This window comes from Callorhinchus milii, unplaced genomic scaffold (assembly GCF_018977255.1).
Source record: "Callorhinchus milii isolate IMCB2004 unplaced genomic scaffold, IMCB_Cmil_1.0 Scaffold13, whole genome shotgun sequence".
Lineage (NCBI taxonomy): Eukaryota > Metazoa > Chordata > Chondrichthyes > Chimaeriformes > Callorhinchidae > Callorhinchus > Callorhinchus milii.
This window is the reverse complement of record NW_024704754.1, coordinates 10,734,722-10,756,123: the sequence shown is the minus strand read 5'-3', so window position 1 is coordinate 10,756,123 and position 21,402 is coordinate 10,734,722. Positions and strand designations below refer to the sequence as shown.

General features: G+C 42.9%; 1 protein-coding gene across 3 annotated transcripts; it reads left to right on the top strand.

The window, feature by feature from the left end:
- Window positions 1-545: 545 nt before the first annotated feature.
- LOC103177273 (GDNF family receptor alpha-4) lies at window positions 546-21,399 on the top strand. Of its 3 annotated transcripts, none has more exons than XM_007891363.2 (8): window positions 546-983; window positions 9,019-9,300; window positions 11,024-11,116; window positions 14,124-14,469; window positions 16,012-16,121; window positions 17,029-17,163; window positions 17,713-17,858; window positions 19,034-21,399. In XM_007891363.2, exons 1-8 carry the CDS (start codon window positions 944-946, stop codon window positions 19,202-19,204), a joined length of 1,323 nt encoding a protein of 440 aa, XP_007889554.1. In that variant the 5' UTR covers window positions 546-943; the 3' UTR covers window positions 19,205-21,399. The 3 variants fall into 3 exon arrangements, with proteins under 3 accessions (XP_007889554.1, XP_007889553.1, XP_042196086.1); XM_007891362.2 differs by having other exon boundaries at window positions 14,121-14,469; XM_042340152.1 differs by lacking the exon at window positions 546-983 and adding an exon at window positions 7,491-7,529 and having other exon boundaries at window positions 14,121-14,469.
- Window positions 21,400-21,402: the final 3 nt, after the last annotated feature.

Sequence of the window (21,402 nt, the reverse complement as noted above, 5' to 3'; positions counted from 1 at the left end):
CTCCTCCCCTCCCCCGGCTCCTCCCCTCCCCCGGCTCCTCCCCCTCCCCCGGCTCCTCCCCCTCCCCGGCTCCTCCCCCTCCCCCGGCTCCTCCCCTCCCCCGGCTCCTCCCCCTCCCCCGGCTCCTCCCCCTCCCCTGGTTTGCCTGGGATCCATTACTGTGAAGCGCTCTGAGACTCCGCCCAGTGTGGAGGGCGCTATATAAATCCAAGTTGTTGTTGTTGTTTTACATAACTCGTTTTTTGCATAAATCATATTCAATGTTCAATATTCAATGGTCCCAATTGATACGACTTATGTGAGGTTTCTCTGTGCTGATTGCTGCAGCTGTGCCTGTGACCGGTGGTACCTGTTTGGCGCAGTGACGGCTGTTAGTTGTCCGCACGTGGGTCACTGGCGACACTGTGCAGTCTGGAGGCGGACACACAAAGAGAGAGAGAGAGAGAGCAACGCATTGGCTTCTCATTGACCGACCGACCGACTCCGCAACAGCAACACGGAGCGGAGAGGGGGAGAGGGAGAGGGGAGAGGGGGGGAGAGGGGAGAGGGAGAGGGGGAGAGGGGGAGCGGAGAGGGGGAGAGCAGCCACAGGAGGGACGGAAACAACGAAAATCGTCACCAAAATTGGCAGCAAATAGTTCGGATTTTGTGTTGTAAAATATCTGGAGGAAGAATTAATTAATCGAGAGGCGTCGCTTTGAGCTTTGACACTTTGAAAGGAGGTCGCGCTGCTGCACGGATCGAGTGTCTGTTTTGTTTGCTAAATTGTTAAAGTTTTTGTGTGTGTGTGTGTGCGCTCTGAGAGCCGCGGCGCTGTGGAGCGGTCCCCGGAGTCATGGCTCAGCACAGCGCGTGTGGAAAGGGAACAGCGAGACACTGAAACTGACACGAAACTGATCAGCAGCTCCGGGAGTGCGGCGGCAGCCGAGTCAGTGCCACAGCGATGATGGTTACGCGGGTGTACGTTGCCCTGACAGTACTGAGTGAGTACAGCCCCACAGCACTGCTACCGGTTATTCACACCTCTTCCCACTCTTATCTCAGTTGGGGTTTATAGACGGTGTATTTTTAAATCAGTAACTTTAAAAAGTCTCCCTCCCAAACCCAACTCCGAATAGAGATTATATTTTTTTATTTCAAATGTAACCAAATATTCTTGTGGTTTCCCTCAGCCTTCTCTCCTTTCCCCATTAATCCTTTTTGAATGAAAGTGCGTATTTTTTTTAAATAAAAAAACGAACGTGAAATATGTCCGAGTCCTTGTGGCGATGGAGAGGCTGTTGCTGATGGCTGCAGTGGGGGGAAGGCTGCGGTTGGCTCCCGAGCTCCAGGTCTCTGCACAAAGGGAGACAGTTGGTCCTAATGAATTGATGAAAACAGTGCTGTACAGAGCTGTATTGTCAGAGGTGTTGTTTTGGATGACATATTGAATCGAAGTGTCTTGTTGAGGTAGACATTAAAGAACCCATAGCGTTATTTGCAAACAGAAGGGATATTATCCCAGTGTCCAACCAACAATCCCCAGAGAGAGAAAATATAATGAATTCAGAGCGACTCTGGCTGTTTTTTTCTAGAAAAAAATTGATCACTCAATCCACCACTGTTTGTGGGACACTATTGTGCTCAATTGGCTGCTGCTTTTCGCCCATAAATTACAGTCAATCCACTTTACAATATATTCTGTGAAGCGCTTTGAGATGTCTCAACAATGTGGTAACGGACTATATCAAATGCAAAGATTATTCTAATGATTTTCTTTAGGGTCATTTATGAACTTGATACTTACAAATTACAGTGTTGATGTTTTGCCGACATAGACAATGCTGAATGTCCAGACTATACTGGTTTGGTTATTTTGTGCCACAAAGTGTCTCACCAGGTTTTTTAGAAAAGCCCCAAATGCTCCTTATAATAATAATAATCCTTGCATTTGATATAGCGCCTTTCACGTCGGGAGGACGTCCCAAAGCGCTTCACAGAACACACTGTAAAGTGAATTGACTGTATATTTGTGGGCGAACACGGCAGCCACTTGTGCACAGCAATGTCCCACAAACAGTTGTAGATTGAAAATGACCAATTTATTATTGTTTTTGGTTTTGGAGGGATTATTGTTAGGCTCTGTGTGGAGTAAGGAAACTTGCCCAAGGTTTCGCCCTCTGCCAGGAATTGAACTCAGGTCTCTCGCTTGCAAAGCGAGTGCTCTAACCACTGAGCTACAGGACTCCACAATTTATAGATTTGCTCCCCCTTCTCACCCCCCACCAATCCAGGCCAGACCCAGGCTATAATTTCCAGACTGAAATAATAATCCTTGCATTGTTGATATAGCGCCTTATCACATTGTTCAGACGTTTCAAAACACTTCATAGGATATATTGTAAAGTGGATTTTCTGTGTGTGTATTTTGTGGGTGAAACGTTACATTGAGAAGGTAGCCTCGCACACTCCCAAGAGTGACAGCAGATCTTAAAATGTGTGGGGTTCAGACCAGTAAAATGCAGAGTCCTGCTGTTTCTTGGGGTCCATTCATTTTGTGTCAATTTAGTCGCCTCTGACCGCATCGGCACTGAAAGAGTTAATAATTGAACCCAAAAAAAATCACGTCATGCAGTTACAGAGCAATAAAGAGATCGAGCAGGGAAGTAATCACACACAGCTGTCTGTTGTATAAGCGATCCATTGCAGATTACTGTACAATTGTCTTTAAAATTCACAAATAACATTTTATGGGAGTGATAAAGACCTTCCTCTTTGACCATGCCTACGGTCACCTCCCCCCTCACTTCCGACTCGGAGTTGTACTCTTGTCATTGTCAAGTGCTCTGGGACGCTACCCGTGTGAGGGGCACTCTATAAATTCAAGTTGTTGTTGATAGGAGCGAGCACAATTTCTCTCCAGATGTTTCAGCGCTTCTTTGTCTACTTGTGTTAGCTGTCAGGGTGTGTGTGTGTATGGATGAGATACTTCTCTCTGGGCTAAAAGTGGAAATAAAAACTATTGGATCACAAGAATTGTGGTTTGGGCCGATGTATGTATTGGGATTTTTTATACAAGTAAGCCAGTGTGGCCTTCCGTCTTTTGCAAAATTGACAGTATTAACAATACTTACATTTGATATAGTGCCTTTCACATGACGTCTCAAAGCGCTTCATGGGATTTACTGTAAAGTTGTGCATTTTGTCAGTGAACGCAGCAGTAAAGCAATGCCCCCCCCCCCATCCCCAACTAACCATGAAGTTAATGTTTATTTTTCTCTGGGCGATTGTTGGATGGGACACTGGGATAAACTCCCTTCTATTTGTAAATAGTTCCATTGGTTCTTTAATGTCCTCCTGTCCAGGGAGACATCTCATCCAAAGCACAACCCCTCCAACAATGCTGCACTCACCAGCACTATATTGGCCACCCCAGCCTCCAATGAGAGGGCTGATCACGATATGGGGCTTGAACCCACATCCTTCAGACTCAAAAGTGAAAGTGCTACCGATGTAGCCAGGCTGACGCCTAGTTGCACCTTATCACATCATCGAATGTCTCAAAGCTTTTCACAGAATTTTTACTGCGAAGTTTCGTGACAGTGTTTTGTTTTTTGGTCAGCTGGATGTCTGACACATGCGGAAACCTATACCATGCTCAAAAGTATCCAAACCAAGCTGAGAATTCCATGCATCCTACCTACACATGGTGACAGTGTATGTTGTCGGCAAACATTAAGGCAATGAGGCAATGAACCATCCCACAACCCAGCATTGAGTTTCAATTCTGTTGTGTTGCTCAAGATTTTAGTCTCTTCATCAAGGAAAAAAAGGATAAGAAATAATTTTGCTTTCAAAAACCTAATGTCAAGTGAGGGTACTTTTACCTCTTTGAGTGGGGCAGTGGCATGGTTCTGCACCAAGCGTAATGAATGTTTGAGCATGTGTTATCCAGTTGCAGTTGTGCAGTGACACAGTGAGCTGTGATGAAGATTCGTGGACACTGTTTTGCAGGCAGTGACTTCCCTGCTTTGGCCACTGTGTCATGGAGTGACGACTGTTGAAACAAGAGCTCCGTTGGCACAGACTTGGGAATAAATACCAACAAGTTGTTTTCAAGACTACATCTGCATGCTTTCTAATGATTTTGGCAATTAGATTCCATCCTCTAAAGTACTCCTGATATGAATTATTCTACATACAAATCATCCAAACCTCTCAATTGGATTAAAGCTCCTAATGCACTTGTGGGTATTAATTATTCTGTATATAAATTCTCTTAACCATCAATTAGATTCCAGCGTGTAACTGATTTCCATTATTTCATATACAGTATAAACTTACCGAGTCACTCAATTAGATTCCAGCATATAGCTTCGCCAAAGGTCTAGTGGATACAGCTGGCTTGTAAACCACAGAGAACCAGAAACTCCTCTGCTGGTCTGCGTTGAGTTTGCTGATCTCAGGTGTGCCTTAAATGCCCCTCATAGGTCTCAGGCTAGAGAGGAGAAACCTGGCCGGTGTTTGTCATCCTGGTCATTATCCTCTGTTAAACAGTCTGCCTGGTCAGGTGAAAGTTAAAGATCCCATGGCACTATTTGAAAAGAGAAATGGTCATTCACTTCATGGCTGTTTGTGGGACATTGCTGTGCTCAAATTAGCTGCCGCGTTCGCCTACAAATGCACAGTCACTACACTTTGCAGTCTAACCTGTGAAACTCTTTGGGGTGCCCTCCCAACATGAAAGGCACGATACCAAATTATTATTATCATCCAGTGAGCCTACAGGAAGTTGCCTGTTATGAATGTGCAATTAGATTAGGATAGGATCGAGTTTGCACACAAAAGTAGCCTGCACTGCTCACTGTCTAAGCGCCATCATGAAGAATGGGTGCTGCTGGCATCCATCCACTGTAGCTCAGGGAGAGTCCATAAAATCCAAATTAATTCACAGCCTGGGGTTTGAGCGTGTGTTGCAAATTTAATTTGCAAAGGGTGGTATACACTGATAACCAGTTGGCATGAGGCCAACTTATGGGAAGTCCACTTTGCCGTGGCTGAAAGGTTGTACCGTCATATGAGGAACCATTGACCTGATGTGGAATTTGTTTAAATTTCTAGCTTCCTGAACCAGTTGGTGCCCTTAAACATTAGACATTATAAGAATACATTGAGGACGAGGACATTGAATGTAACGTATCTAAATTCGCGGATGACACTAAACTGGGTGGGAGAGTAAGCTCTGAGGATGATGCAAAAAGATTGCAACGGGATATAGATAGGCTCGGGGAGTGGGCGAGTAGGTGGCAGATGGAATTTAATGTGGGGAAGTGTGAAGTTATTCACTTAGGTAGAAAAAATAGAAAAACAGATTGTTTTCTAGAGGGGGAGAGATTAGATAGTGCTAGTGTTCAGAGGGATTTGGGTGTCCTTGTACACCAGTCTCAAAAAGTTAGTTTGCAGGTGCAGCAGCAACTAAGAAGGCGAATAGCATGTTAGCGTTCATTGCAAAAGGTTTAGAGTACAAGAGTAGGGAAGTCTTGCTGCAACTGTATAGGGCCCTGGTGAGACTGCTCCTCGAGTATTGTGTGCAGTTTTGGTCTCCTTATTTAAAAAAGGACATACTTGCCCAAGAGGGGGTGCAGCGTAGATTCACTCGGTTAGTTCCTGGGATGAGGGGACTGACCTATGAGGATAGGCTGAATAAACTAGGGCTGTATTCTCTAGGGTACAGAAGAATTAGGGGAGAGCTTATTGAAAAGTATAAGATTCTTAAAGGTCTGATAAAGTTGACACTGAGGGTCTGTTTCCCGTGGTAGGAGAATCTATAACCAGGGGTCACAGTCTTAAAATTAAGGGTCAGCCTTTTAGAACAGAGTTGAGGCAACATTTCTTCACTCAGAGTTGTAGATGCTCACTCAGGCTGTAGATGCTCAGTCCTTGAACATCTTCAAGGCTGAGACTGATAGATTTTTTAAAAAAAGAGGGATTAGGGGATATGGGGATAGGGCAGGTAATTAGAGTTAGGTCAGAAGATCAGCCATGATCTTATCGAATGGCGGGGCAGGATCGAGGGGCCGAATCGAGGCTCCTAATTCTTATGTTCTTATTTTGCTGTATGTATGCAGGCTTTCTGGAACCAGCTGCACACTTCAGATTACATCTGAAATATTGAGTCACATATAGAGATGGTTAGAGCTGAAACAAATTATTGGATTAGTGTATATAAGAATTGTGAGACAAGAGAAGACCAAGTCCATTCAGTTTGCCTTCCACCATCCTGGCAGTCACATGCACATGTCATGTCTCCTACCCTCCCTGCCCTCCACCCTCCCTGATCCCATATCCCCCTGCTCAGGTCCAAATTTCTGACTGTCAGGCGCCTCGGGATGTCTTCATGATGTGAAAAGCGCTATATAAAGATAACTTTGAATTGTATGTCCCAAACGATATACTGTATTGCAAGATATTATTTCCTAAAATAAGTCTATCTAATTTGCTTTTGAAAGAATCGAGGCTTTCTGCTTCCATTGTCCATTGTCTCTCATTTACTACTTGCTCACTGAAATTTGTTTTAAATTTACCCACATTCAATCGCGGGCCATGTCCTCTGTATCTTATATTCAGAATATGGGTGCAGTGGTGGGAATTGTGTGGAGCAGAAGATGAATCCCTCCTCAGTAAATCATACCCAGGATTGGTGGAAACCAATGTTTATTTTTCTTGATTTTCGACAAATAATTTTAATGAGTAATTTTTAAAATCTTTTTTAAACATATAAATATATTGACTTATTTTTTTCAACTACAATTTTCCTGACAGCAGAAAATAAAAATCAATCTGTGCTTCCCTTCCCCCACCCCCCAACCAGTGGATTTCAAACATACACAAACAGAATATTATAAGAATAATTCTTGTAATTTGATATCGTGCCTGTAACATTGAAACATCTCTCAGTGCTTCACAGGGAATTGCTGTTAAGAGTAGTGACTGTGTAATGGCAGCAGCCTGTTTTGTGTGGAACAAGGTCGCAGAAACAGCAATGAAGCGAATAACCAAATAATCTGGTGGATTTATTGGCCAGGACTCCCTTTTGAATAGTTGTATGGGATCTTTCATGTCCATCTCAAAACAGGCAGACGTGATTTGGATTCAATGTCTCATCTGAAGGTAACATCTCCAATGATGAAGGACTACATTAAGATGACAACCTGGACTGTAATAACCTCCACTCTGGAGACCGACTGCAATGTATCCTGTTATTTCACTGTTACTATCTTACTTAACACAGGACTAAACGTTGCTTACTGAGAAGAAATTGATGGAGTGAAAACCCTTGTTCCCTTCGCTGCTTCCTGTTTAGACTGTAATTTTAGAGGAAACCTAGGCGAAGAAGGTTCTTGCTCACTGCTTTGCCAGGATTTCCCCCACTGTTAACATAGCAACCATCGGTGTGCATACCCAGACACATATAGGCACACAGGTGTGCACAACAGGAGGTGAATTTGCAACTAAAATACACACAGAAGCTGAGACAAGAATAAATAATGGTAATAAACTTGTTATTTGTTACAGTGATTTATCACATTGAAGAAATGTCTCGAGCTTCACAGGGTTTACTCTAAAATGTAGTGACGGTGGAACTCACTGCTGGAAACTCGTTGAAGCAAATAGCATCAACGTATTTAAGAGAAAACTTGATGTACACTGAGGGAGACAGCAATAGAGGGGAATAGGAGGGTTGGGGGCTTGGTGTGCTGTACAAACACGGGCATGGACTAATTGGGACAAATAGCCTGTTTCTGTGCAGTATCACTCTATGTAACTCTCAGTGTGGCAGTCAATTTGCGTACAGCAATATCCCACAAACAGCTATGAAGTGAATGACCAATTTTTCTCTATGCCTTGAAAGATTATTTTCTAGGACACGGGGGGAAAAACTCCCTTCTCTTTTCAAATAGTCATAGGATCTTTAACATCCTCATGAGCAGGCAGAGGAGTCCTCGGTTTCGTTCCTCATCCGAAGGACGGCACATTAAAAAATGCAGCACTCCCTCCAGCTCTGTGTCAGCCTATATTGTGAGTTTGAAGTCCTGGCATAGGGTTTAAATAATTATTATAAAAATAATAATAATACTTGCATTTGATATAGAACCTTATCACATTGTTGAGATGTGTCAAAGTGCTTCACAGAATATACTGATACCTGATCAGCATTGATGAAAAGCACAGGCACACATATGTCCACATATTCTGATTGGGATTTGTTCACAAAATCCCAAGATTGGTGGATGAAGAAAGCTCTTTGACTCATCCGATCTCCCTCCCTCCAGAACACCCACCCTACCATCCCCACAAAAGCTGATTTTTAAATGAGTCTACTGTCCTGGCCTTCATCACTTTTTTTGGCAAACTTGTCCAGTTGTTTATTACCCTACCGTAAAGAAAAACTTCCTGGTAACTGTCCTGAAATTGCCTTTTACGACTCTAAACCTATGTCCTCTTGCTCTACTTGATACGTCCTAAAGTATTGATCTCGGTTTACTTTTTCATTCCCAATTAAAATTGTGTACACTTCCCCTCTGAGGCCTTTTCTCTCAAGACTGAAGAATCCTCACTTGTCTAATCATTGCTCATAGCTCACTCCTCTAACATATGTGGAGTTCTGTAATGTATTGGTTAGAGCACTCATCTCGCAAGTGAGAGGAACCGGGTTCGATTCCTGGGCAGGATGAAATCTTAGGCAAGTTTCCTTACTCCACACGCCTCTATTAGCAGTAAGTAGGAACCCGGTTGTTAATTGGTTGATGGATTGCTTTCTGGGGACAATGATCCTACAAAAAATGTGGTCATTCAATCCACAAATGTTTATGGGACACTGCTGTGCCCAATTGGTTGCCCTGTTTCACTCACAAAATATACAGTTTATTCTGTAGCACTTTGAGACATTTCAACGACGTGATAAGGTGCTATATCAAATACAAGGATTCTTATTATTACTATTGTTGCAGGATAAACCTTATTCACTGTCTTTCACAGATCTCCTTCTGGCACAAGAATTCACAGGTGACACCAACTGTCTGACAGCCGCAAATCTGTGCTTCGAGGACCCGAGCTGCAGCACGAATTTCCGAACACTACAGCAATGCCTGACCGGCAATGGGGTCCAGCGCCTGGAGCACGATGCTAGAAACGAGTGCATGAACACTGTTCTTGCACTCCAGTCAAGCCCACTCTCTGTCTGCAAGTGCAAAAAGGGCATGAAGAAGGAGAAGAGATGCCTGAGGATATACTGGACCATGCACCAAAGCCAAGTCCCAGGTAGGCAGGGTCAAGAGGACAAAAGGAAGCCATTAATTGATAGGATGGGAGACAGTCTGATACCAAAGAGAAGGACAAAGGAGGAGAGTGGGATGGGGCAGAAAGTGTGAGACACCATGAGGGAGTAAGGACAGTTACGAATGTAGGGGGCGAGAAATTCTTGAACATCAAAGGGAGAGAGAAGGAATAGTGTGAGACGGAGTAATTAGAGACAGTCTGGGAGAAAGATTGAGGCACAATGAGGAGATATAATAATAATAATAATAATAATAATCCCTCCAAAAAAACAAAAAAAACAATAATAAATTGGTCATTTTCAATCTACGACTGTTTGTGGGACATTGCTGTGCGCAATTGGCTGCCGCGTTTGCCCACAAATATACAGTCAATTCACTTTACAGTCTATTCTGTGAAGCGCTTTGGGACGTCCTCCCGACGTGAAAAGCGCTATATCAAATGCAAGGATTATTATTATTATATTATATAAGAGGAAAAGATACTGGGGTTTATTCCTTGTTAATCACTAACACTAACTAATGGAATTCCCAATTTCCATGGGAATAAGCACTCAAATGAAGCAGAATTCAGGCGCCATCTCCTGCTAGTGATTGAGAATCTCCTTTGGGTGCAATGGAAGTCAGAGATGAAATTGGCATCTGAGGACTGGTCAGTGTAACAGACACAATTTGCTATGAACCCAGAACAAGAGGATTGTCTTTAACTGTAAATCGTATACATGTTCACACACAACAGATAATACATACACACATACTCGCACATACAGAAACGTGCACACACATCACACCCACACACCATATCTACACGCACCCACACCGCACTCACCCACAACGCCCACATCCCCACACCCATGCACCCATACCCACACCCCACTCACCCACACACCTACATCCACAGACCCACACCCCCATATCGCACGCACCCACAGGCCCAGACCATATGCACCCACACATCCACACCGCACGCACCCACACCGCACACACCCAAACACCCACATACCACAGACCACACGCACACAACACACAGAGCTGGAGAGCTATGTAATATGTACAAATGGATCATTATACTGTAAGTGAAGTGTACACAGTCCATGCAGTAGGCTTTCATGAGAGTCTATCATACTCTTTCAAATGGTATACATGTCCAACAACAAAATTACACATGAATTCAGGAACTGACACTGAGACACACACAGTAAAATATGGCATAATTTACTTTTCAGTTCCTTTGACAGTCCAATCATAATCTAAACAAGTCTATTTTGAGAAAGACCATAACTATTGCACCAATTTTGATTCCATCATTATAAATCCTGGATCAGAAGCTCTTTCTAGCTCAAGGATGTGACACTGAATGGAGAAAAGACAGATGGGAGGAGGAGCTCTTCTCATTTCAATGTTGTTGTTTGAATCTAGTCCAGTTGGGAGCAGATGGGGGATGGGGAAGACAGATGAGAACAAGGTGATCGCATCTCTCGCGCAGCTGTTGGGAAAGGAACCCTAGCCCTAAGTTAAGTGACTTGGGACAGTCATTCATGTTCGCAACAATCATGAATCAATGGCACAAAGTGAACAAAATATTAGTATAAGAGAAGCCAGTCAGCCGCTCGTGGCCAGATTGTTGGAAATGATAACGATACTGAAAGCCCAATCTGCCAGAGCAAATTGCTAACTGATAGCATTGTCCTGTCTTTCTTTTGCTGTAGGCTACAATGATTTTGAAGCATCACCCTATGAATATTCAACGGCTGGACCATCCTGGGGCCTGGACTTTGGGAGACTCGCTGCCTTGGTTTCAGGTACTGCACCAAACAAAGATCATTGCGATGCATTTTAAAGCTCAGACTAATTTTTTGTGCTGTGTTTGTTTATTATTATAATATTATTTATTATTAGTAGCATATTATTATATTTTTTTAAATAAGTCACTCAATCCATGACTGTTTATGGGACACTGCTGTGCACAACTGGCTGCCGCATTTCGCCCACAAAATACACAGTCAATTCACTTTTCAGTATATTCTGTGAAGTTCTTTGAGACGTCTCGAAGATGTGATAAGGCGCTATATCAATTGCTATTATTATTATTTATTAAACTTTGTAGAGAAAAATGTGGTGTAGAATATCACTCATGACAATGCGCTACCACATCCTACGTTTCCTCCCTTTTGTAACAAATTGTACAACTATCACGTCAAAAAATCTCAGAGACCCTTACAGAAATGGCTGTGTAGAGTCTGGTTTTGTAGACAATTAGGACAGCTTCTTGCTCCAACAAGGTACCACAAATGAATGACAGATTATTGTGCTTACCAGCCTATCTGCCCCCAATCTCGGCAACTCCTCACTTGATCTCCCTTCATCTCACCCCTTCTTTCAAATCTGAGCATGAAGAGACTTCTGGTAACCAGAAGCACGTCACATCACATCCATCTGTGAGAAATCCACTCTGCTTCTGGAGTGGATTTTCTGTGGCATGTTTCACTTACTTAGAATGGAATAGAATTCCTATCTGAACCCCAGACAGGTCATCAATGGAAAGCGAGCAGCTAGAACTAATCAAAACCTGAGGGAAGTATTGAGGAAATGAAATAGATGTTTTAGAGGGTTTGCTGAATTATTTTTCCCTCAGGAGATTAAATAAGAAGGATGATGTCTATGGCAGGGTGTTTTGTATATGCTCTGTGGAAGGGAAGCATTGATGTGGTGCTTCATTGTTCTGTGCATTTGTTGTTTTATAAACTTCTTTGCAAGAATAAAACTAATATGCTGTTCAACCAACATCTGAAAGAGAGAGGCTAATGTTCCAGAATGCTTCACATAATGACACTGCATCATTCTATGCAAAGCATGAGGAAAACAAACCCGAGTATTAGATGATCTTTCACCTCTGGGTATGACCTTTTCCCTTCAAGCCCAGCTGCTCCCTTCCAAGAGTGACCTCCCACACCCAAGTGTGGCCCCAGCCTCCACCACCTGCCCCTCTTTCCCAGGATTCGCTGTGAGGCAGTTGGCTATTGAATTCACTCTAAGGACCTAATTCTGTTCCAGTACTCACTATGTTTTGCTAACTTGTCTCTATGCGTTTCTAAATAACTTAATGCATTTTCATTAATGCATTTTCATTAAGCATTCATGCATTAAGCGCTCTGGGACGCAACTTGCATGAAGGGGCCCTATATAAATGCAAGTTGTTGTTGTAATGCATTTTCAATATATATTTTAAAAAGTCCCAATCGATATAAAATGTAATTACTTATTAATAAAATCCAACAACAATTCCCTTAAACTTGAGTGGAAAATGGCCTTACTCACATCAACATTCACTACACTTTGGAAATGGTACAGGGCAGCCCGTCGCTGCAGAACATTGAGGCTCCAGAGCTGCCCTGTTGTTTCCCGATCTCAGCTGGATGGAAATATGAAGTAGAACTTCTAAAGCAGATGGAGGTTCCGTGAGGCCCCAGTACCCATTTGCAGACACTCACAACTTTGTCTCTGGCTATTCTGCTCTACTCACTAAGTTTAGCAGAGTTGCTGTGGGATTTTATAAATAAGTAATAAACTGAGCAATAAGTAAAAGGTCCTCCTGCTCTATGTCCCCCACCCTGTCTGCTCCACTATCAGCGGTCAGGCCTTCAGCCTTTCTGCCCTTACACTCTGGAACTCCATCCCGGAGCCCCTCCCCACCCTCCTTACCTCCTTTAAGGCCCATCCAAAGACCTTCTTTTTGAACCATGCCTTCGGTCATCTTCGCTCCTCCTTCCCTCTTGCCCTCCACCCCTCGCTGATCCCAATCTGCAGCTTGGGTGCAAACCCCTTATTGTCCAGAACCTTAGGATGTCCTCCTGATACAAAACACGATATATAAATGCAATTTGTTGTTGTTGGTGAGGGCTATCGCTGCAAAGGGTGGACAGGAGAGAGTCAAACACCACTCAAAGATTTGATCAAGATCCAGGTAGTCAGAAGCCTAAAAACAGGCTGATTGTCTGCCCGATAATGACTTGAATGAGATAATGGATTTGTGTGCTGGAATGGGCGGAGGAGGTGGGTAGAGAGCCTGAAAATAAGAATAAAGGAAAAATTATGAGGAAAGAACCTGTATTTCTGTAGCACCTTATACGCTGAAATGTTTCAAAGGTTTTCTTACATTCATTTTTATTCAGAATAATTTGGCAGATGTCACAATCATTTTGTACACAGCAGAGTCCCGTAAACAGCCATAAAGTAATTTATCTGGAGAATTTTCACTTTTCAGATGGTATTAATGGAGCTTAACGTCCACCTGAGGACTAGCAGAAAGGTCCTCAGTTTCATATCTGTTCAGAAGGACGGATATGCAGTGCAATGCAGTGCAGTGCAATGGATCTCGCAATGCAGTGCTCCCCTACTGCACTGGGGGAGCGCTGCATTGCTCACTGATGTCAGCCTGGATTGTAAATTCAATTCAGGACTTGAACACAAAATCTTATAATCCAGAAGCGAGAGTGCCATTAATTAAGCCAAACTGGTATTCCAATTAATAGTTTGTTTTATTCGTGGGGATCAGATTGAGCTTTGGTAAATCTAAATTTAGGTTCAAATCAAGATAATAATAATAATAATCCTTGCATTTGATATAGCGCTTTTCACATAAAAGATGAAAAGAAATTGCTGTGATCTTGCATTCTCTAAAAGGGATCAAATTGTGGACCAAACCAAATAGGCTGGGTTTTCGTTTATGTGGTTCTGCACTAGGGTCTGGTCATCTATGGTGCCATTCTTTGGTGTTTTCTATTTAACACTCCTATCCTTTCTCAGAAGCCTCGGAGACTCACCTGACCACCAGAGTGAACCACTGCTTGGACGCTGCTAAAGTGTGCAACGTGGATGAGACTTGCAAGCATTTCCGCACTGAGTATGCCAAATTCTGCATGAAGCCTTCCTCAAGATTCGGCTGCAACAAGAGCAAGTGCCACAAATGTTTGCGCAGATTTTTTGACCGGGTGCCAGTGGAGTACAGCTACACGGCTCTCTTCTGCCCCTGTGAGGACAGCGTATGCGCTGAGCGACGACGACAGACCATCGTCCCTGCCTGCTCCTTTGAAGAGCCAGAGAAGCAGAACTGCTTGAGTCTGCAGGAGGCATGCAACAAAGATGTGGTTTGCAGGTAGGCTGATTGATTAGAGTAATGACCCTTGGATTCGCAACCTGAAAATGGGGAAAGAGGGGGCAAGGCAAATGGATTGAGGGAGGGAGTTCCATAGCTTTGAGGTGTAGTGGCTGAAGGCACAGCTGCCGTTGGTAGAGCGGAGGATTCGAAGGATAAGGAGGAGGCCGGAGCCAGTAGAGTGGAGGCAGCGGGTAGTGCTGTGAGGAGAGAGGAGGTTAAAGAGATAGGGGGGTGCCAAAGCATGGAGGGATTTAAACACTAGAGGATCTTAAAGTTGATCCGTTCTGTGACAGGGAGCCAGTGGAGTTTGGCAAGGACTGCGGTAATCGGGGTGCATAGTTTAATATGAGTGAGATACAGGCAGCAGAGTTTTAGATGAGTTGAATTTTGTGAATAGTGAAGGAGGGGAGAACAGTGATGAGGGCATTTGTGTAGTCCAGCCGAGAGGTGACGAAGGCGTGGACAAGGGTTTCAGCAGCTTGTGGAGTGAGGTATTGTCAGAGACGGGCAATGTTGTGGAGGAAAGCTGACCTGTTCAGGGACTGGATGTGGGGGAGGAAGGATAACTGGGATTGAACCTGAGGCCTAAGTTGTGCATGGCTTCAGAGAGTTTTAAGGACAGATCGGGTAGGTTGATGAGGTCGGAACCACAGAATAGAAGACATCAGCGGGAGCCAAAGAATATGGCTTTGTCTTGTTGATGTTTAACTGCAAGAAATTTGCATTCAAATACTGTACCTTATAATTTCATCAATACAGCTCTCAGGATTTACAGTAAAGTATAGTGACTGTGTATTTGCAACAGCCAATTTTGCACAACAGTGTCCCAGAAACAGCCATAAAGTAAATGATAATTTTTATCTATAGGAATGTTTGCCAGGTCACAAGGGGAATGTTCTCTTTTCAAGTTGTGCTTTAACGTCCCCTGAACAGGTAGAAGTGACCTTGGTTTAACATCTCACCCCTAAGCAAGGCCCCTTGACAATGCAATGCACCCGCCAACATTGTACTGTCAGCCAAGACTGTGAGCTGAAGATCCTGATGTTGTAGTTGAACCCACAACCTTCTGACATGGGCAAGAATGCTCTCAGTTGGTTGAGTTACAGAGGCATCCCCATTAAATTTGAAAGAAGCAAATGGATGATGACTTTAGAGGATCAAATGATCTGGCCTGCTCTTAGAAGTTAATAATAATCTTTGCCTTTGATATAGCATCTTTAACAACAAAACATCACAAGCGCTTCTCAGGTAATTTCAGCTGAAGTATATTTGGAGGCAATTGCTTTAAGCAATCTGTGCAAGGTCCCACAAAAAGTCACAAGCTACACCACAGAGGTGACCTCCAGCTCTTTCTGGGCTCTTCCAGCTGTGAGGCTGTGAACTCACTCTGCTTGTGATGCAACCATATGATTTGCTGGCTTGTCGTCCTGAAATTTTGGTACAACATTGTTCAGCTCTTGCCCTGGTTGTCAGAGGGCAGCCTGTTGGAGGGACTCTCTCTGTATGAATGCTCTTCTCTGGCTCTTCTCCTCCTGATAGATCCCGTCTAGCAGACTTCCAGACCAGCTGCCAACCATCCAAGAAGTCTGTGAGCTTCTGCTTCCGGGAGAGCTACGCTACCTGCCTGCAGTCCTACACTGGCCTCATTGGTAAGCAGCCTGGCTCTGATCTTCATTAAGCATACACATGTTCTAGACTTCATCCCCTGCTCCCTCCCCCCTCCCTCCATTTCATCTGGCCCACCCACTCCCTCCATAACCTCTAAATGTTATGTTTCTGGAAGGGAAACACAAAAATGTTGCTTATGGGGCCTGTGGACACTTCTCAAACAAGGCATCCGGCCCTCAGCAGCCGAAGGTTTGGACCACCCTGTAGAGTGCGTGTAGTAAACAAAAGCATGCAGTGCCGTTTCCTTCTTTTGATCCCTTCCCAAGGCGTTGGACACAAACACTGTCAGCTCATTGACATTTGAGTCTAATCTGTACTATTGAAAAACAAATTTTATATAGATTGCCCAGCACTGAAAGAAGCCCAACTAGTCCCCTGACGGTATTTATACCGCACATAATCCTCCACCCATCCTAATCCGCTTTCTTAACCCCTCTCCATTCCCTTCTCCTTCATGCGTGCATTTATGCATCGAGTTTGCTATTAATTGCAGCTTTCCAATAATAGAACCAGATTATAGGTCAGGGTGGTTTATTAGTCATAGGGCATGCAGTGAGTGAAGTACCACCGAGCACTATGGAGTGGCTGAGATATGGGAGAGTGTTTTGTATTCCTCTGAGCGAATGAGACTTGAGGAACACATGTGTCAGAAGATGCAGTGCCAGATATTGTGGAAAGACGTGTTGAGTTAGAATGCTGTAATTCTAATAGAAAACTATTTTCCAGTTGTGCTTAAACATAAATTTAGAAGAGGGCTACAGACTTTATGCATTGTGTTTCTTTCCTCCCTCTCACCCCTGAGCACTCTTTCCTCACCCCATCTCACCCTTTTGGCTCCAATGTTCAAATCAGATACTTAACTGAACTTTGGAAAATGTGTTGTAACAGGTACCATCTTAACGCCAAACTACGTAAGTAACACAAGCTTGGACACCTCCATTTGGTGCTCATGTACCAACAGTGGCAACCAGCACGAAGAGTGTGAGAACTTTTTGAACTTCTTCACAAACAACAGTTGCCTCAGTAAGTAAGAACAGTTGATGACACTGGGACCATCTTAACCTGATTTTAGGTTGTCACACTAACTACACTAATAGAAATTGTTTTTTGGTGGGCGGAGTGTCAGCCGGGTGTCTGACACATGTGGAAACCCATCACTACGTCCACATGGAAATTCCAGAGATAGATTGTTAGAATGCAATGTATACTCTCTCCCTGGGGGGATGCAAATTTACATCCCAATTTGAACTATAGCACAATTAGGTGACCCAATGTATTGGTAAACCAATCTAACCACTAAAGTGAAGGTGATGCTTCCTCTTAAGTTTAAGATGCAATATGAGGTAGCATTGGAACAACACTGCTTACAAGTTGATAATCTCACTTCAAAAGGTCTAATGAGTGTTGGTGTGGAAAGCAGCCATGTAAGTAAATACACAATTAAATAATTAATAATTAAGTAAGTAAATACGCAAATTTCACCCATACCAAATTAATGTAATTTATAGGATTACAAGTATTCCAGCCTCACTGCCTGAAGCTTGACATAATTTGGTCTGTTTTTTTCAATAGAAAACTCCATTCATGCCTACTCCAATTCATCATTCAGTAGCCTGTTGTCTTTGCTGACAACGACTCAACGCTTTCCCTTCAACATCCCGAACAAGGAAGGGTCAAATAATGATGCTGGTATGTTATTCACGCTGGAAACCGAAGAGGTAAAAGCTGTTTCCTCAATCTCACCAGTGTTATGAATGAATGAGTGAGTTAGTTAAAGAATGGGACATACCTTCACTTTGTCTGACAGAATAGGACCGGTTCTCATTAGAGAGAAGATTAGGTGAGGGACATGTTCCAGGATATTAAATGCTGAGAAGCAAAGTTAATGCGGGGGGAAACAGGTTATTTATCCTAAACTTCAGGTGTTTGCTTTGAGATAACTCATTTCAATCTGCCCAACTTCATTGGTATGTAGTTTATCTGAAACAAACATCATAGGTTTGAACTGGTTGTTGTAATATATGGATCCAGGTCAAACTTCAGTGTTCTAATTTTCTGTTGATCGGAAACATTGAGAACCAAAGTGAATCCCACGACCAAAACGGAGTGTACGCCTCAGGACGGAGAAGACGGCGGCAAATTAAATATTTGTAGATTAAATAAGAAAAGAAATCAAAATGAAAGTTGCAATGTAGAAGATAGGAAAGCAAGAATGTAAAATGACTTAAATTATACAGGTCCAGATCCAATAGTGAAGTGTTCTTTTATTAGTTTTAGTATTACAGTAATGGTGCTTTTGAGATCTCTTTGGAACTCTAATATTGAATGGTTCTTCAGCATCACAATGTGTGCTATTTGTTGAAGAAAAGAAATATAACATCAATCCCCAGGAGTACACAATTTCTAGCACTGTCAGAGTGGAGCACATACCAGACACCATTGATAATTTCCATACTTGAATACATTTTGTCCACAAAATATGCAGCCAATCCACGTTACAATATATTCTGTGAAGCGTTTTGAGACGTCTCAACAATGTGATATGGCGCTATATCAAATGCAAGGATTATTATTATTACCAAGCATTGACTGAGAGTCACCTGTAGAGCCGTAAACAATGGAGTCTCAAGTGTTTTAAACTGAGAATGTATGAGTACATATTCTACTAATAACCTCTGAGATTGAACCTAATTGAGATTGTTCAAACTCACATCAATTTCTGTCTTCTAAGAGCTCTCAGACAAAGCACTGCTGCATCTAAGTCTGAATCTGAATTAACTCCATGGCCCCGTGGGGAAACTGAGTGTTGTAACTCACTGCACAGAAATCTAAGTGCAACACAGACACAAAAACCAAGGACTTTGGCCATGATTGTTATCTGATTCCATTGCAGGACTGCGAGCATGGAAGCCAAAAACAGGTTTCTCAAGGGAAAGAGCTACTTGAAAAAATAATTGATTGCAAGGTCAATTCTGGAACTAACGGCCAGAGCCTCTCTGCAACGAGACCCTTCACCATCACATCACTCTACACCTTCATGGCCATTGTAGCCAATGTTATTTGAAAGGAAGTAAGCAAGACTGTTTCAACAGAAAAGGAAGAGCCTGACATTTTTCTTGTTCGTGAGTCCCCTCTCAACTGTGATTTGTTTGAAAAAGAAAAAAAAACTGCCACAATGCTATAACGTGGACTGGGAAAAGGTTTTGAGAGAGATCCAACCAATTTGCCATTGTGTTAAAACAGTAACTGGAAGTATAGTGCAGTTTGCTCCTTAATTAGTATAACTCCTTTAATGTGATTTGCTAAAGTATATACAGTACAAGCCAAAACCCCGTTTTATTCATTCCCTTCAAAGCCAATATGAATGTAGTAATGGTTTGGTTAAGTGCATGGGTTTCAACAACATTGAACACTTATCTCCTTCACTTAAGCCAGAAGTGTGGAAAGAACAGGATAGCTCAACCCAGATCTTTTAAGTCTTGTCCCATTCTGTGAGCCCAATATTTTTAAGGTCTCTTCCTCAAGAGTGTCCCCATTCTTTGACTATTAAACATTCAGGGGCCCAAACACACAATAATCCTAGAATGTGGGAAGGGGAGTGTTTCACACGCAGAATCCTTGCTGGGATTAACTCATTTTATGTTCGAATTATTTATGCCCCGCTGAGAATAGCTTTATTTTTTAGAAGATGATTGCTCTTAGAATCCAAAGATTGCATGCTTTAAAAGGACAGATAGGGAAATGTCCTGAGGCACTGTGCACACCTAGGACTATCTGTGTTCCCACACTTTGTGGTCGAGTGTTTGAGATCCCTTCTGATGCTGTGCTTCTCCCTCACTGACAACCGACCCGCATGACCATCAAATGATCAAATTAAATAAAATGGCATTACTGGATAATTCCTTTTGGGGTTGAGCTTATGAATGATGATCACATTAAGCCTTGTCTAATGCTGGATAAACGTGCTGAGTCCCACCAGTTCTGTGTGTTATAATTAAAGCAGAGGGATGCAGTTCAGTAGAGTTCATCACCACATACTCTTGCCCTATGCATTGGCTCCAATGTAAACCCAGTATCACAGCCGCAACATGCATTGTTGCGCATACTCCAGTCTAATGCTGTAATCATGTTATATACTTATGAAATAGTGGTATTTTCCGCAATCTGTTGTTTTTCTTGAAAAGGAATCATCCAATGGGACCTTCAGTTGCTGTACCTCAAAGTTGGTGATAGCCTTTTGAATGTCCTTGTTAATATGCCCCCGCTCTCTGTTCCCCCTCCCCCACCACCCATTCTATGATGCTGTCACTCTGCAGTGATACCTGAAAAACACTGCCCCCCCAAAAAAAAAAATTCACCCGCTAGAAAATTGATGTGCTACTTGGGAAGGTGATAATGTTACTGGAGTCTTGCGATAGGAAACAGTAAGTTGCCTTGTGAACTGCATTTTCTGTGGGGAAGCTATATACATCTCACTGGCTCACAACAACTCAGCTTTTAATCTCAGGCTGATGCCAAGTTTTTTTAGTATAGTGAGGGGGGAGAGGAGGGGTTTGTGCTTTAGAAAACACTTTTTTTGGCACCGAGAAATCATTTCCTGAGATGCACTTTTTCAACCCCAATGGCACTAAAATCTATTTACAAAGAACATTTGCCATAATAAATATGTTATCAGTGTTAAAAGATTAAATGGATATAAAACACCAGTCCCGACATCAGGTAAGATTCAAAATTCACACTGTTTAGGTATGTGAGGTCACCCAACGCTCTTATTTGGAGTACGGTCTTGTAATGTACTGATAATGTGATGTAATAGTACACGTACTCTAATTATGAAATAGATATAGCCTCAAATTGCCCTGATCAAAAATTTACAATAAACCGAGCTAGTGACGTGATGCTGAGTCATTTATCTATTGTTTGAAGCTAGGTCTGTGCTGACTTATCTCATCTTAGCTGGGATGGCATTTGTGTATATTGTAATTGGTATCAGTGTTCCTGAGTTGAGGAGGAGAAAATAATTAGAACAATAATTCGTCACTAACCAATGACACCTGTTGGAAAGCTTGTACGTGTCTGTGGAATAAGTTGAGGATTGCCCTTGATTGTGATATTCTTACTAAGTCGGAACAGCCTGCCAACACTCACTGTTTTAAGCGCTCATGTGAGGAACGACTACTTGGGCCAGGTACCAGAAAATTGTCAGTGTCGATGGAAACATGCCCCAGTGTGAGTCAGCTCCTTCAGGTAAGGAAGTGAGAA